Source organism: Sus scrofa, chromosome 11 (assembly GCF_000003025.6).
Source record: "Sus scrofa isolate TJ Tabasco breed Duroc chromosome 11, Sscrofa11.1, whole genome shotgun sequence".
Taxonomy (NCBI): Eukaryota; Metazoa; Chordata; class Mammalia; order Artiodactyla; family Suidae; genus Sus; species Sus scrofa.
The window spans coordinates 33,369,052-33,384,482 of record NC_010453.5 but is presented as its reverse complement, the minus strand read 5'-3'; the positions used below and the strand labels follow the sequence as shown (position 1 = coordinate 33,384,482).

General features: G+C 35.7%; 1 protein-coding gene across 4 annotated transcripts in view; it reads right to left on the bottom strand.

Annotated features, from left to right (window-relative positions):
• Window positions 1–15,431, bottom strand: part of TDRD3 (tudor domain containing 3) — a 182,576-nt gene that overhangs the window by 55,649 nt on the left and 111,496 nt on the right. For all 4 annotated transcript variants that reach the window (XM_005668459.3, XM_013980575.2, XM_021065650.1 and 1 more), the window contains 2 exons: window positions 13,383–13,539; window positions 12,309–12,434 (listed from right to left, as the gene is read on the bottom strand). In XM_005668459.3, coding sequence (XP_005668516.1) covers window positions 12,309–12,434; window positions 13,383–13,539 — 283 coding nt within the window. The remainder of the gene's footprint in view (window positions 1–12,308; window positions 12,435–13,382; window positions 13,540–15,431) is intronic.

Genomic DNA, 15,431 nt, shown 5'->3' with positions numbered 1-15,431 from the left:
ACAGCCCCAGCAATGCCAGATCCGAGCCATGTCTGCAACCTATACTGCAGCTCACGGCAACACCGGATCCTTAACCCAGTGAGTGGGGTCAGAGATTGAACCCGCATCCTCATGGATACTAGTTGGGTTTGTTACCACTGAGCCATAACAAGAACTCCCCACATCAAAATTTTCAAACAATTTTCTCAATTACACAAATCAGGGCTTTGTGTAAAATATCTTTAGATATTGTGTATATTACATAATGATCACAAAACTCTTTGTCTATAAAAATCACTTTAGAATTCTTTGTTGTTTGCTTTTTAGCAGGGCACCTGCGGCATATGGAGGTTCCCAGGCTAGGGGTTGAATCAGAGCTACAGCTGCCAACCCTATGCCACAGCCACAGTAATGCAGGATCCAAGCCACATCTGTGACCTACACCACAGCTCATGGCAATGCTGGATCCTTAACCCATTCAGCGAGGCCAGGGATCGAACCCGTGTCCTCATGGATGCTAGTTGGGTTCTTTAATTGCTGAGCCATGACAGGAACTCCCAGTTCAGAATTTATATACTTTTGTTTATTCTGTAAAAAACTACTTCCTCTATAAATTTATTTTGTATGAATTCTGACTTAAATGACAAAGCTTAAGACGAGGAACTATGTCTCATTCCTAGCAGGTATATATAAACGTAAATGGTTATTAAGTGATTATGTTCTCCATATAGTAAAAAATAAAATGTAGCCTTTTAAAAATATTACGCGATAGGAAGAGAAATTTCCCATCATCCCAAGCCTAAAGCATCCCATGCTAAATATGTTCTTTCTTACCACTCTCTTCAAAATAATCATTTCAATATCCATAGAACATTTTCTACTGATATACTTCAGCTTTCCTTCTAACCCCACTACTTCACTGACACTATTTTTGTCAAGGTCTCTAATCTGGTGTGTTGGGACCAGTCTGAACATTGCACAAGAACTGATTATTAAATTTTCAGAAAATCTGCAATCTAGTTGTTAAATTGTTGATGGCTTGAAATCTGCCACAGTGGGAATATTTTTACCACACAAATCAGAAAAGACTACATATCAGAGCATCCCATCTCCTCCCCCCGGAACCATCTATTATAAACACTCACCAGCACACTGCTATGTAAATCCGGTGGACACTTCTCATCCTTCTCCCTCAGTTTCTCTCATACTCCTTCCAACTTTTTGGCAGCTACTTTCTCAGGTTCCTTTGCTGGCTCTTTTACCTCTACTTGATCTCCAAATTCAACTGCCTGCTTAGGATCCCTTCTTGATTTTTTTAAAAAACTTAACATATCTTTAAAAAGTGTATTTCAAATTTATGGTAAGCTAATTTTAACTAACTTTAAATACATTACCTTTAAAATTTTTCACTAAAGTTACTCCAAATCCAAACAAATTTTATATACAATTATTAAATTCAAATAAGCATCAAATTTATACTATTAATCAATACATTACATGTGCAATACTGTGGCATATTTTCACTTCCCATGCAGTACTTTATCTAACACCTTAAACTACCTGGTTCGCTGGCCTGACAAAAGGAAAATGTCAGGTGCTATGCTGTCAGAATGTTTGCAAATCTAGAGACCACAATGTTGTAACAATATAGATCAGAGCATTTCAAAGTAACTCTAGCCAAGGATCAGGGTTTTTGTTGTAGTTGTTGGTTCTGGTTTTTAATTTCCAATCAACTACTGACTGTTACTTTTATAAGATGCAGTAACAAATGTTGAGGCATTGACAAACTGCTGAAAGAGTTTCTGAATACTTACTTTCAATTTCAGTACTTACTTGTACATATTTGAGATCTGACACTAAGTAGTACTGGTATAGACTATTGTTCACTGTTAAGGTTACAAGTCCACAAAACAGAACCGGGAACAATTAATTCAAGTTAACTGTAAAACACTATCAAGAAGTGTGGGGCAAATCTGCATTTAAAAAAAAAAAAGTAATGGAAGAAAGGAATCAGTCCTATAAGAAAAAGTCAAGGACTGCAAAGGTCATGGGTGGTTAGGGATAGAGAGAAAGTGACAGGTAGTGGGTAGATAACCACACATTTGCTCTGTTTTGCTAATGGCTTATGACTATTCACACAGCAACCATTCGTTCCTACCTTCCAAGTACGCATTCTACCAACAATTTCAATAAATCAGTTGCATAGGGAAATGAGGAGGGAAGTTGTCTGATGCAATGAGATGTAAATATACACACAATAGTCAATACATGGGCAATCCTTTCTTGAGAAAATCCTTCACAAGACCGTCTAGCCTAATAGTACACATTCTCTCTCTAATCTTGACCTAGTTTCTTGCTGTTCTAATTAAACTATTACCATTCTATCACATTTCTTCCTATAGTCCCTATTCTTAATTCTTCAAAATTCAATCTATAAATCTATAAGCCAAACTATTTAAACTGACGTGAAATGTGAAAGAGAATAAAACTGCATCAAACAGAATAAAATACCTAGGAATAAACCTACCTAAAGGAGGCAAAAGACCTGTACTCTGAAAATTATAAGACACTGAAGTTGACACAAACAGATGGAAAAATATAGTATGTTCCTGAATTGAAAGAATCATTATTGTCAAAATGACTATACCTACCCTGGGCAATCTACAGATCCACTGCAATCCCTATCAGATTCCTAAGGGCATTTTATGACCAAAGCAATCTTGAGAAAAAAAAAACTGGAGTTGGAGGAATCAGGATCCCTGACTTCAGACTCTACTTATACAGTTACAGTCATCAATACTGTATGGTACTGACACAAATACAGACTTATAGATCAATGGAACAGAACAGAAATTCCAGGACAAAACCCATGCATCTATGGCCAATTAATCTACAACAAAGAAGGCAAGAATATACAACAGAAAAAAGCCAGTCTCTTCAATAAGTGCTTCTGGAAAAATTGGACAGCTACATGTAAAAGAATGAAATTAGAATACTCTTTAAAACCAGACACAAAAAATAAACTCAAAATGGATTAAAGACCTAAATATAAAACTGGATACTATAAAACTCTTAGAGGAAACATAGGCAAAACACTCTGACATAAATCGCAGCAGTATCTTTTCAGATCCACTTCCTGGAGTAATGAAAATAAAAACGAAAATAAACAAATGAGACCTAATCAAATTTAAAAGCTTTTGTGCAGCTAAGGAAACCATAAGCAAAACAAAAAGCCCACAGAATAGGAAAAAATACTTGCAAATGATGTGAAACAAGGGATTAACCTCCAATTTATAAAAACAGCTCTTGCAGTTCAGTATCAAGAGAAATACGAATAAGCCAATCAAGAAATGGGAAGAAGATCTAAATAGACATTTCTCCAAAGAGACCTACAGATAGCTAAAAAGCACAAGAAAGAAAAGATGCGCTCAACCTCATTAACTATTGCAAATCAAAACTACAATGAGGTATCACCTCATACAGGTCAGAATGGTCATCAACAAAAAGTCTACAAACAACAAATGCTGAAGAGGGTGTGAAGAAAAGGAAACCCTCTTACACCCTTGGTGGGAATGTACATTGTTACAGCCACGATGGAAAACAGTATGGAAGTTCCTTAAAAAACTAAAAATACAACTACCATATGATCCAGCAATCCCACTCATGGGCATATAACCAGAGAGAATCATAATTCAAAAAGATACATGCACCCCAATGTTCACTGCAGCACTTTTTACAATAGCCAAGACATGGAAGCAATCTAAATGTCCATGGATAGATGAATGGATAAAGAAGGTGTGGTACATATATACAATGGAATGTTACTCAGCCATAAAAAAATGAAATAAAGCCATTTGTAGCAACATGGATGGATGCAGACATTATCATACTAAGTAAGTAAAGAGAAAGACAAATACCATATATCACTTACACACAGAATCGAAAATATGACATAAATGAAATCTACAAAACAGAAACAGACTCAAGGACATAGAAAACAAACTTATACCCAAAGGGGAAAGGTAGAGGCAAGTGATAAATTAGAACTTTGGAATTAACAAATACACAATACTATATACAAAACAGTCAACTACGACCTATTGTATAGCACAGGGTACAATAATCAACATCCTGTTAAAAAAACTATAATGGAAAAGAATATGAATAAGGACATATATATAATAACTGAATCACTTTGTTGTACACCAGGAACATAACACTGTAAGTCAACTATACTTCTATAAAGAAAAAAAAAAAATGTGTTCTGAAAGATCGCTCACTGCGGTATGGAAAATGAGATGATAAAGTTCTCCAAAGAGTCAGTGGAGGGTGGATAAGGACTTCAAGCAGAGCAGTGGAGATGCAGATGAGGAGACAATGAGTGGAGATGCTGTGGCTTGTCACAATGATGATGATAATGATGATAATGATGATAGTGGTGGTGATTGCTGCAAAACTACCATTATGTGGAGGCCTATGTGCCAAACACTGTACTTAACATACTCTAATATGGTTTTCTCAAAAGCTCTAAATTTAGGTGATGCTACTATTTTCCCACTTCCCAAGAAAGAAATCAAGGTTTAAAAGATTATATAATTTGCTCAAAGGCATACAACTAGTAAATATAAGAGCTGTGTAGAATTAAGTACTGGTAGATTCGGTTCTTGGTAGAATCAGCCCCCAACATCCTGTCCAATTTCCCTCTTCTCTTGGTAAAAGAACTCTGCTTTTTATCATGGGCTCTTCTTCCTCCCCTTTACATATAATTCTGACAGAATCAATTAAGAAGGCCTATGCTTTCCTGATTAAGAAGGGGACAGATACAGACATTAAAAAATGGAAGGTCTGGAGTTCCCATCGTGGCGCAGTGGTTAATGAATCCGACTAGGAACCAGGAGGTTGCGGGTTCGGTCCCTGCCCTTGCTGTGAGCTGCGGTGTAGGTTGCAGACGCGGCTCGGATCCTGCGTTGCAGTGGCTCTGGCGTAGGCCGGTGGCTACAATTCTGATTAGACCCCTAGCCTGGGAACCTCTATATGCCCGGTGGCTACAGCTCTGATTAGACCCCCTGGCCTGGGAACCTCTATATGCCGCGAAAGCGGCCTGAGAAATGGCAAAAAAGACAAAAAAAAAAAAAAAAAAAAAAAAGAAAAAACAAGAAAAAAAAAAAGGAAGGTCTTTTTCTGTCTGATATTCCAGGCACAGGGATCACTTGATTCTGAGAATTTTTAAATTACTTTTTCATATTATGAACGGAGATTTCACACCAATGCAGTGCTCTTTTATCCAAGTCTCTTTAAATTTCTGTTCCAACCTCTTCATACGCACCAATGCCAACATCCCCAGTGGGACTCAGTTGAGCTTGGGAAATCAATAGTAATATGATGAAGGTATTTATCTTTTCCCAGAAAAACATGCTTGCAAAAATTATGAGTCTTTTTATTGATCTATCTTTATATGTCATTGTGTCCCCTTATACACTGGCCTTATCTGGGCCAGTCTTTGCTACGACATGAAGGCAGTCTGTAAACACACACAAAAAAAGCACAATTTGAAGACAGAAAAAGTCTTTCCAGTTATATAAGACAATGAATTACTTTTTTGTTTATTTGGATATCTGTGGCTTACAACTTAAAGCAAACTAACTTAGAAATTCACGCCAGGAAGAAGAATGATAGAAGTGACAGAACCAAAAATGTAAAACTTGTTTAGTAAAAAGGGTGCAGGATAGTGAAAGTCACCTCATCCCTAACAGGAAGTTAGCACTCCTCAGTGTACTGTTAAACTGTAGCCTACTGTCTTGGAACTGAGATCATCTAACTAATGAGGTCAGTGCTTTAGAGAACTTAGTATGTTAGGGGGGTGAGAGGTGTTGGTTATTTCTTACTGCCTTCAGTAAGTCTTACAAGAAAGAATCAAGCTGGCATGCTTGAAAGTAGAAAGGACATGGATGCAACTAGCTATGAGGTGCTCTTATCAATTACTGTGGCAAAACAAAAGGACTGAGACTCAGATAATCATGCTTCTTGAGAGATTAAAGAATTCTATGAGCCACAGAATAAAACAGGAAAAGTACGACATGAGACTGAGTGAAACTTTATCACCTACGGCCATGTCCAATATTTATGAATGCTGGAAAAGTCCTTTGTCTCTATATTTGTTTAATTAAAATATCATCCTTTTCATTAAAAACAACTCATTTGAATTCTGTTACATATTTTTCTAGGTGTGTATCCTTTATAGAACTGGGTCATAGTCTCTATCTTATCTAAAATTTTGACAAAATATGGAGAAACATAAATAAAACGTAACACATAATTTACAAAATAAGCTACAGAAACAAAGGAATATAGATTCGAGGGAATTACTCTGTCAACTTTTCTCACAACATCTCTTACTGCCCATTCATAACAAATTAAGGTTGTCCTGGTCTTATTTAGGTGTTAAAACAGTAAAGTCCAGTGTCTTAAGGTATGCCGGCATCCTTTCTTTATATCTCTGGCCAACTCAGATATTTTCCATGATAACAGATAGAATCAAACCTACTCCTTCTGTACCAAGTTGAAACTTGTATTTCTAGTGGGCATTGTTTTGAATGGTAGCCATGTATTACATCAAGTAATATATAAACTTAAGGTATATAAAAAGTGACTTTTAAAAGCTGTCCTGATCTGGCCACAAACTATATCTAGTCTATAAAACCAAAATTTTAAAGAAAACCTATACATAAGAGCCTTTTGGAACATAACCTATCACAAACTGATCAACTGAATATTCACATTATATCATTATACATCACATAGAATACTCTAGTGATTATTCTCATAAAACAATGTAATCCAACCTTATTTTTCAGAATATCAATAATAATGTCAACTAACATTAGTTTGATTAGAATCTGATTTCAATTAAAAGATAAACCAAAAGGTGAATAAGAGAAAATCTCTAGGAAAAGTACACGTGATGGTCAATTACAGGAATATCTCATTTTATTGCACTTTATTGCACTTTGCCAATACTTTATTTTTTACAAATAAAAAGTCTGTGGCAACTCTGAATTATCAGATGATGGTTAGCATTTTTGAGCCATGAAGTGATTCTTTTTTTTATTACATTCTTTATATGTGATTTTCTATCACGGTTAAAGTAATTCTTAAAGTTTTTACATTGTTTACACATAATGCTATTTATTGCACACTTAAGAGACTATAGAATAGTGTAAACATAACCTTTTTTGTCTTTTTTTTTTTTTAAGAGCCACACCCAGGGCATATGGAAGTTTCCAGGCTAAGGGTCAAACTGGACCTGAAGCTGCCCACCTATGCCATAGGCACAGCAATAGCCAGATCCGAGTTGCATCTGCAACCTATACCACAGCTCACAGCAATGCCGGATCCTGAACCCATCGAGCAAGGCCACGGATCAAACCTGCACCCTCGTGGATACTAGTTGGGTTCATTATCGCTGAGCCATAATAGGAACTCCAAACATAACTTTTCATATGAACTGGAAAATCAAACAAGTTTGTGTGACTTGCTTCATTGAGATACTTGCTTTACTGTAGTAGTCTGGAAACACTTTTGTTCTTTAAAACTATATAATACAATGTGAAAGTAAATGTGTTACTTACCTGGATTAAACTTGTCAGAAATACATTCTTAGAGGATTTTTTTTTTTTTCAACAAGCTTACACATTACACAGAATCTGCTATGACATAAGTCCATCCAGACCTAGGCTTATGTGGTTAAAATGTGACTTCTAGGGGTACCCAAACTAAACAAAATTCTCAGACAGCTAAAATGATACCAAACATAGAAGCAAGAGAGGTTTGATAATTAATCTGAATTAAAAACGAACATTTTAAAACCCCAAATATGCATATCACTGAATCACGATTTTTTTTTTTTTTCTTTTTCCGCCACCCCCATAGCTCATGGAAATTCCTGGGCCAGGGATTAAACCCAAGCCAGACCTGCGACCTACACCACAGCTGCAGCCACAACTGACCCCTAACCCACTGCACAGGGCTGGGAATCAAACCAGAGCTTCCACAGAGACAAGCCAGATTATTAAACCACTATGCCCCAGCAGTAACTCCATGATTACTTCTTTATAATCAATTTAGGACTATAACAGACCCCCAAAATGACAATGATGATATGAATATAAATAAAATTATAAAACCATAATTATTTTTCATTAGTTGTCCATAAGGCATTTAACCATTAAACTTTATGGAAACTCTATCCTGAAAAGATTTCTAGATTTTCTTAGAAAAATGGCCAACATTTTCTCTCATCAATGAATAATTAATTTTAGAAGGTAAGATTTATGGAACAATGACTAAATTCTGAGGAAAAACCAAAGTGGAGACTCAATTTTACAAAAGTAGAAGGTTATTCTGGACTTGATTTTCAATTAAAAAAGAAATACGAAATCAAAAAAGCAGAAAAGCAATTCAGTAGTTTGCCTCAACTGTTTATTATTCTATGAACTTCAGCTCAACTAAAAATACCCCAGTAGTATAAGTGGGTTAACAAGAGAAGGAGTAACAGAACCTCATCTCTGCAAGACACCTGAGGATGACCACACATCAAACATTTCCATCAATCCTGTCGCTTTTACTGTAACAGCGTTACATAAAGACACAGCCAAGGGAACACAGGTGCACCAAGTTTTACTGTGCTGTGCAGGTACTGTGTTCTTTTCTTTTTTTCTTTCCTATAAACTGAAGGTTTGTAGCAACCCAGTTTCAAGCAAGTCCACCAGTGCCAGTTTTCCAACAGGATTTGCCCACTTCAGTTCTTTTTTTGGTAATCCTTACAATATTTCAAATGTTTTTATTATTATGATATTTGTTGCAGTGATCAGTGATCTTTGATGTTACTACCATGGCTTGCTGAAGGTTCAGATGATGGCTAGCATTTTTTTTTAACAATAAAATATTGGTCTTTTCTAGGGCCGCACTCACAGCACATGTAGGTTCCCAGGCTAGGGGTCTGATTGGATCTGTAGTCACAGGCCTATGCCAGAGCCACAGCAACGAGGGACCCGAGCCGCATCTGTGACCTACACCAAAGCTCAGGGCAATAGCGGATCCCTAACCCATTGAGCGAGGCCAGGGATCAAACTCACAACCTCATGGTTCCTAGTCTTGATTTGTTTCCGCTGCACCACAGCAGAAACTCCAACAATAAAGTGTTTTTAATTAAAGTACGTACATTGTTCTTCCAGACATAATACTATTGCACACTTAACAGGCTACAAAATAGGATAAACATAATTTTTATATGCACTGAGAAACGAAGAAATTCATGTGACTTGCTTCATTTTATTGTGGTGTTCTGGAACTAAATTTGTGATATATATTTTTGAGGTTTACCTATATAAGAAATATCTGTAAACAGGAAAATCTTCAGTCCATATATATATTCATCATCCAGATGTTTGTGTTCACATGTGTTATCATCAATCTCCTCTGAATGATGTCAACATCATCGAAGAAGAGAGTTTATGGTCAGAAAAGCCACTACTGGACAGAATGTTTCTCTGGTCAAACATTTAAAACAATGAAACAGCAAATCAAGCAGTATTTTCAAGTCTGCCTGATTAAAGGATTCCTTAGCCATTCAAAACAACTAGTTAGTCTTATTTTGGTAATAAAACTTTGAAATAAAGAATATAACATCATTATAGATTATAAATAAGCCAGATCATGTTTTACGGCTGTATTCAAAACACTTCTGCCAAGTCTTTATATTTTATTCAGTGTTGCTTACAGTAAGTAAATGATAAAAGTCTTATCATTTAAATTAAATGATTAAAAAGTAAATGATAAAATGGTTCACACCGAGTAAATAATAAAATTCATTTTAATAATTATCCTTATGACCTTTTAGTTTGTGCTTTTTTTCTGTCTCACAAACTAACAGTGGGCTTCTTTGGGGCAAGAGCTACAAAATCTATTTCAATTAATTTTTTTTAAATAGGGTATTTTATTAAATTTTATATACCTGCCATTTTTCATAGACCAGGCACAAATAAATAATACATAAAATATTTAATTTATAGAATGAATAATTCTTACAACACATACAATTGTAGCCTCACTCCAATCCCATTTCCACTTTGCCAATGGACAATGGTTTTTTCTGAAAGCACCATACTTTGTTACTCTCATCCTCTCAAAAATCCTTTCATGGCTTTGTACTGTCATCTGGATAAAATAAAAAACCCCTAGAAAAAAATCCTCTTGATGTGGCTGCAGCCTACAACTTCTACATCTAGCCTTCTATCCCTACTTCTCCCATAATCTCCTAGGCATAGCAATTAATGCTCTGATGCCTCCAAGCCTGGATGTGCTGAGTTCTCTCCAACCAGACTGCTCTTCCCTCAGCACTCTGACTTGAGACTTGTCTAAATGCCACCTACCCTAGCAGCCTCTGCCCATCTCCCATCTTGGTAGCTGGCCTTGCCACTCACCACTTATAGGAAGAAAAAAAAATTGCTTCTCTGAAAATAGTGGTCATTAAATAGGACAGAAAACTCTAAAGTAAGTTGGCAGGGATAATTTCTAGTGTTAGGACGATGAAAGACACATGAATTTGGTTAAAATTTAAGTGCCTGTACAAATACTAGAAATATCTAATTTTTGAGTTTAGGGATTTCTGAAGGTCACAAGTTATATTCCTTGTGAAAATCAAGGGTGTGGAATACTATTATAATGTCTATATCTTTCTCACATTCTAGCTGACTCTGTATCATATTAATAAAAATAATGAAACATAAAACACTCTATTAAAACGATATCCAATATTAACAGATGTGTTCACAAATTTCTGTCCCCTCAGAAGTTAATCTAACACTGATGTTTGGTTTTGAGTATATTATTTATGCCATGTATCTTAATTAACTTTGGTAACCTTTTGCAAGTAGAATACTAATACTACTAAACTTGGTTGGTATGCATGCTCTTTGAGAACTGAAAGATGATGGACACACAGTTCACAACAGAATTACTACTCTTGTTCTCAAACTCATTATTTTTTCTAGAGGTCAAAAGCAAACGTAGGGATATGGAAGGATAAAAAGAAATCAAAGGAGCTCTGATTGGGATAGTATAAAGGGAGCCTGGGACAAAAGAAGTCAGAGAGATTTTAAGAAGCAGTAGACACTTTCCTGTTCACCTTGTAGATACAAACATATTGTGAAATGCTTAGGGAGTAATATAACAAAAGATTTCATTTTCATAAAATCTGAATACTTCAGAAGTAAGTCAGAAAGAGAACGACAAATACCATAGGATATCACATATTTGGAATCTAATACATGACACAAATAAACCCTTCCACAGAAAAGAAACTCAAGGACTTGGAGAACAGATTTGATTGCCAAGGGGGAGCAGAAGGGGGTGGGATGGACTGGGAATCTGGGGTTAACAGATGCAAACTATCACCTTTGGAGTGGATAAGCAATGAGGTCCTGCTGTATAGGACTGGGAACTGTATCTAGTCACTTATGATAGAGCATGAAGGAAGATAATGTGAGAAAAAAAATATACATGTATGTGTGACTGGGCCACTTTGCTGTACAGTAGAAAACTGAAAGAACAGTGTAAACCAACTATAATGGAAAAAATAAAAATCATTTTAAAAAAGAGAAAAAAAGAAACCTGTATACTTGGAATTTATTATAAAAGCATTTTATCTCTGAGTCTAAAATTAATTAAAATACAGCTGAAAGAGAAGACTAAAAGAATATTTTCCTAACTTTTTGGAATCCTGTCATAAACTTACAATTCTAGAAAATATTTATTATATTCTATGCTTAAATTAGAAAACATTTAACATGATCATTCTCTTTAAATATTAATCACTAAAATATATCATACTAAGAAATATATCACAATGTGGAAGCATATTCACTCACTGCACTCATTTAACCCTAGCTCTAACTACATATTTTCAAACAATATGTATTATGTATAGAAAAAAGAGAAAGGCCAATTTCATAATGAAGTTATATGACTAAAATTTCTCCAACATAACAATCTGTTTTCATAGATTAAACCTGTCATCTATTAAAACCGGGGGAAAGAGTCTGGTGATATTGCCCATCATATAGTTAAAGGGGTTAAATAAGCTTTAGTGTTTTCAGAATGCAACAATTTAAATTTTCTTCAGTGTTTTCATCAAATAGGAAATTTGTGATTAAATACATTTATAAACACATAGAGTAGATGTTCATATTGTCGGTTTATTATACCTTTTTTATAAAATCCCAAATAAAAGTTTGGTGTTTTAAAAAGAAATCTACCTTAAGTTAGCCTACCTTCCACACTCAAAGTCCCCATTTTAGATTCCAAGAAATCAAATAATGTGCTTGGTGCTGAGGGCCTTGCATTTCCCAATTCCTCTTCATCTTCAGATCTTATTCGTCCCCTGCCTTTTCCTTTACCTTAAGAAGTAAAGCAAGACATATATATTCTACATGCAAAAACAAAAGGAGACTATACACTAAAATATAAGCAGACATCTTAAGTAGAACTTTATATATTTCTTTTTTTTTTTTTGTCTTTTTTTTCAGGGCTGCACCTGCAGCATATGAAGGTTCCCAGGCTGTAGAATTGGAGCTGTAGCCCCTGGCCTATACCACAGCAATGCCAGATCCAAGCTGAATTTGCCACCTACCCAATATTTCATGGCAACACTGGATCCTTCACCCACTGAGCAAGGCTAGGGATTGAACCTGCGTCCTCATGGTTACTAGTCAGATTTGTTTCTGCTGAGCCACCATGGGAACTCCCTATATACATATTTCTTTTCATATTTTTCTGTATATCTACATCTTTTACAAGAAAAATGTTTTTAAATGATTATACTGATTAGCACCTTTAGTCCTCAAAATGATCTGGAAATTTGAACTTGTGTAAATTACCTCTTAAGGAAAATCATTTCTAAACAATTTTTCTTTATTTTTTAAAAGCGTACAGATTAGAACTTGAAAAAAAATCACATAATACATAGACCATACAATAATTTTAAAATAACACTAAATGAAAATTATGTTCCTGTTAAGTTTTAAAAGTTTGTAATTACTCACTTATACAAGTGGCATAGTTCTAGAAATAATTAATACAGCTCGTTACTTTATATTTTCTGTATTACTCATAACTTTGTTAAATAAGGTATTAGATCCACTGCATGTAAAGATGAAGACAATGAAACTAAGAATAACCTACACAAGTCTCTGTGGTTCTGAAACTGATGCTCCTTCCACCTACCATAATGGTAAATATAAAAGTTACAGCCTTCACAGAAACAAAACCCAGCCTCCTCTGTTGACAACATGTATTTCTCTGAAAAGCAAATAATACTATCTGGCATATTGCTTAATGATTTATACCTCTCAGAGGTGGACCCGTAACAGGTTTCTGTTTATTGCTGTTAAGAAGTACATTCAGTGCTGCTTCTAAATTGTTGCCATTATCCATTAGAGCTTGCCTTGATGCTTCTTTACTAAAGCCCATTTCTGTTATGTGCTTCAGAGCTTTCTCATCAACCTGTAAGGGATGAAAAAAAAGCTATGCTGATGGCCAAGAAATAAGCAAGGTATTAGCTTCTAACTCTATACTGTATTTAACTAAAAATTACAACTGATATTTATGGAAAATATGATATTAATATATCATTCACTTGCTGTTTTTTTTTCACACTAATAGTCCAAAAGTGATTTGTGATAGGCAAGGTTGTGTCTTGACTACTCTGATTTCACAAATACCATTACAAATGCAAAACAAAAAAAGAAATTTTATCACATGGCAGAATAAGGCTTTTGAATATAATGTGGGCAGTGAAAACTACATAATGAAAAATATTCATGGTTGATACTTGTCCATCCTAAGAAAATGCAATTTAGATAGCACCTCTCCAAAAATGCAAAAAAGCTAACAAAATGGTACCATCTCAGTAGCTTTGTTTTTTTTCTATTCTCTGCTGTTTCAGTATTCTGCTCTGTATTTATTAGCAATAATATCTGTAATGCTTTTACAACCTGTACCCCCAATAGGAAAATCTACTTTATAAATATCAGGACCCCAAATCTTGAAAAATCTAGACCTGAGTAGAATTAAAGAACTGTTTTGTTTACAGCCGCACCTGCAGCATATGGAAGTTCCTAAGCCAGGGAGTGAATCAGAGCTGCAGCTGCTGCCAGAGCCACATCCACAGCAATACCAGATCAGAGCCTCATGTGTGACCTATGCTGCACCTTGCAGCAACGCCAGAGCCTTAATCCACTGAGGCCAGGGATGGAACCTACATCCTCACAGGAACATCAGGTCTCTAGCCCATTGAGCCACAATTCAAATGAGCTCCAAAGAACTGTTTAAGTAACAGAAACATATTTTGTAGAGAAATTTACTCAATTATGATTACCAGCTGAGGGAAACATATCTAACTTTCTAATTTTTATACATCTAAAGTAAATGTAAAAAGGACTGGACATTAAAACTATAACTCACCCATCTTATCCGAGTACAAAAAATAATCAAACCTTCTAAAAGCTTCCTCTCTCTTAATTATTTCCCAAGTCAGTGTCGAACTAAGAGTATTGTCACATATATGGAACTTAACTAAAAACACTTTTAAGAATCAATTAACATCCAACCACGATATAAGTTATTCTACCTTTCTTGTTAACCCGATTTGCAGTTTACGAAACTCTCATTCAAGATGTTGGCAGAGCCATGCTCTTCTTTTGTTTTTATGGCTGCACCTGCAGCATATGAAAGTTCCTGGGCTAGGGGTCAAATCAGAGCTGCAGCTGTTGGTCTGCATCACAGCCACAGCAACACCGGATCTGAGCCAAATCTGTGACCTACACTGCAACTGAGCCAATGCGGGATCCTTAACCTAATGAGTGAGGCCAGGGATCAAATCCACATTCTCACAGACTATGTCAGGTTCTTAACCTGCTCAACCACAATGGGAACTCCATGCAATGCTCTTCTGACAGCTCTAGGGAAGAAACTCCCTTGCCTCTACTAGCTTCCGTTGTTTGCTGGCAATCTTTCGCATTCCCATGGATGTATCACTCCAGTCACATAGCCATCTTCTCACTGTGTATCTTCAGGCCATCTGTCCTCTGTGTGAGTCTTTCTCTGTATCTAAATTTTTCTTCTTTAATAAGGAAATTAAACTAAGGTGATATTCAACCTGATGACCTCTTTTTTAACTTGATACCTCTGTAAAGACCCTATTTCCATGTAGAGTCACATTTGAAGGTACTAGTGGTTAAAACTTCAACATATCTTGCTGGGGGTGGGTGCAGGGTGATGGTGAATGGGACACAATTCAACCTATAATATCTATTATCAAAAATTATTTTAAGGACTTATCAACTGATATCCCAATCACGTCTTCCTTCAACTGTTGAAAATAAAGAACTAAAAAC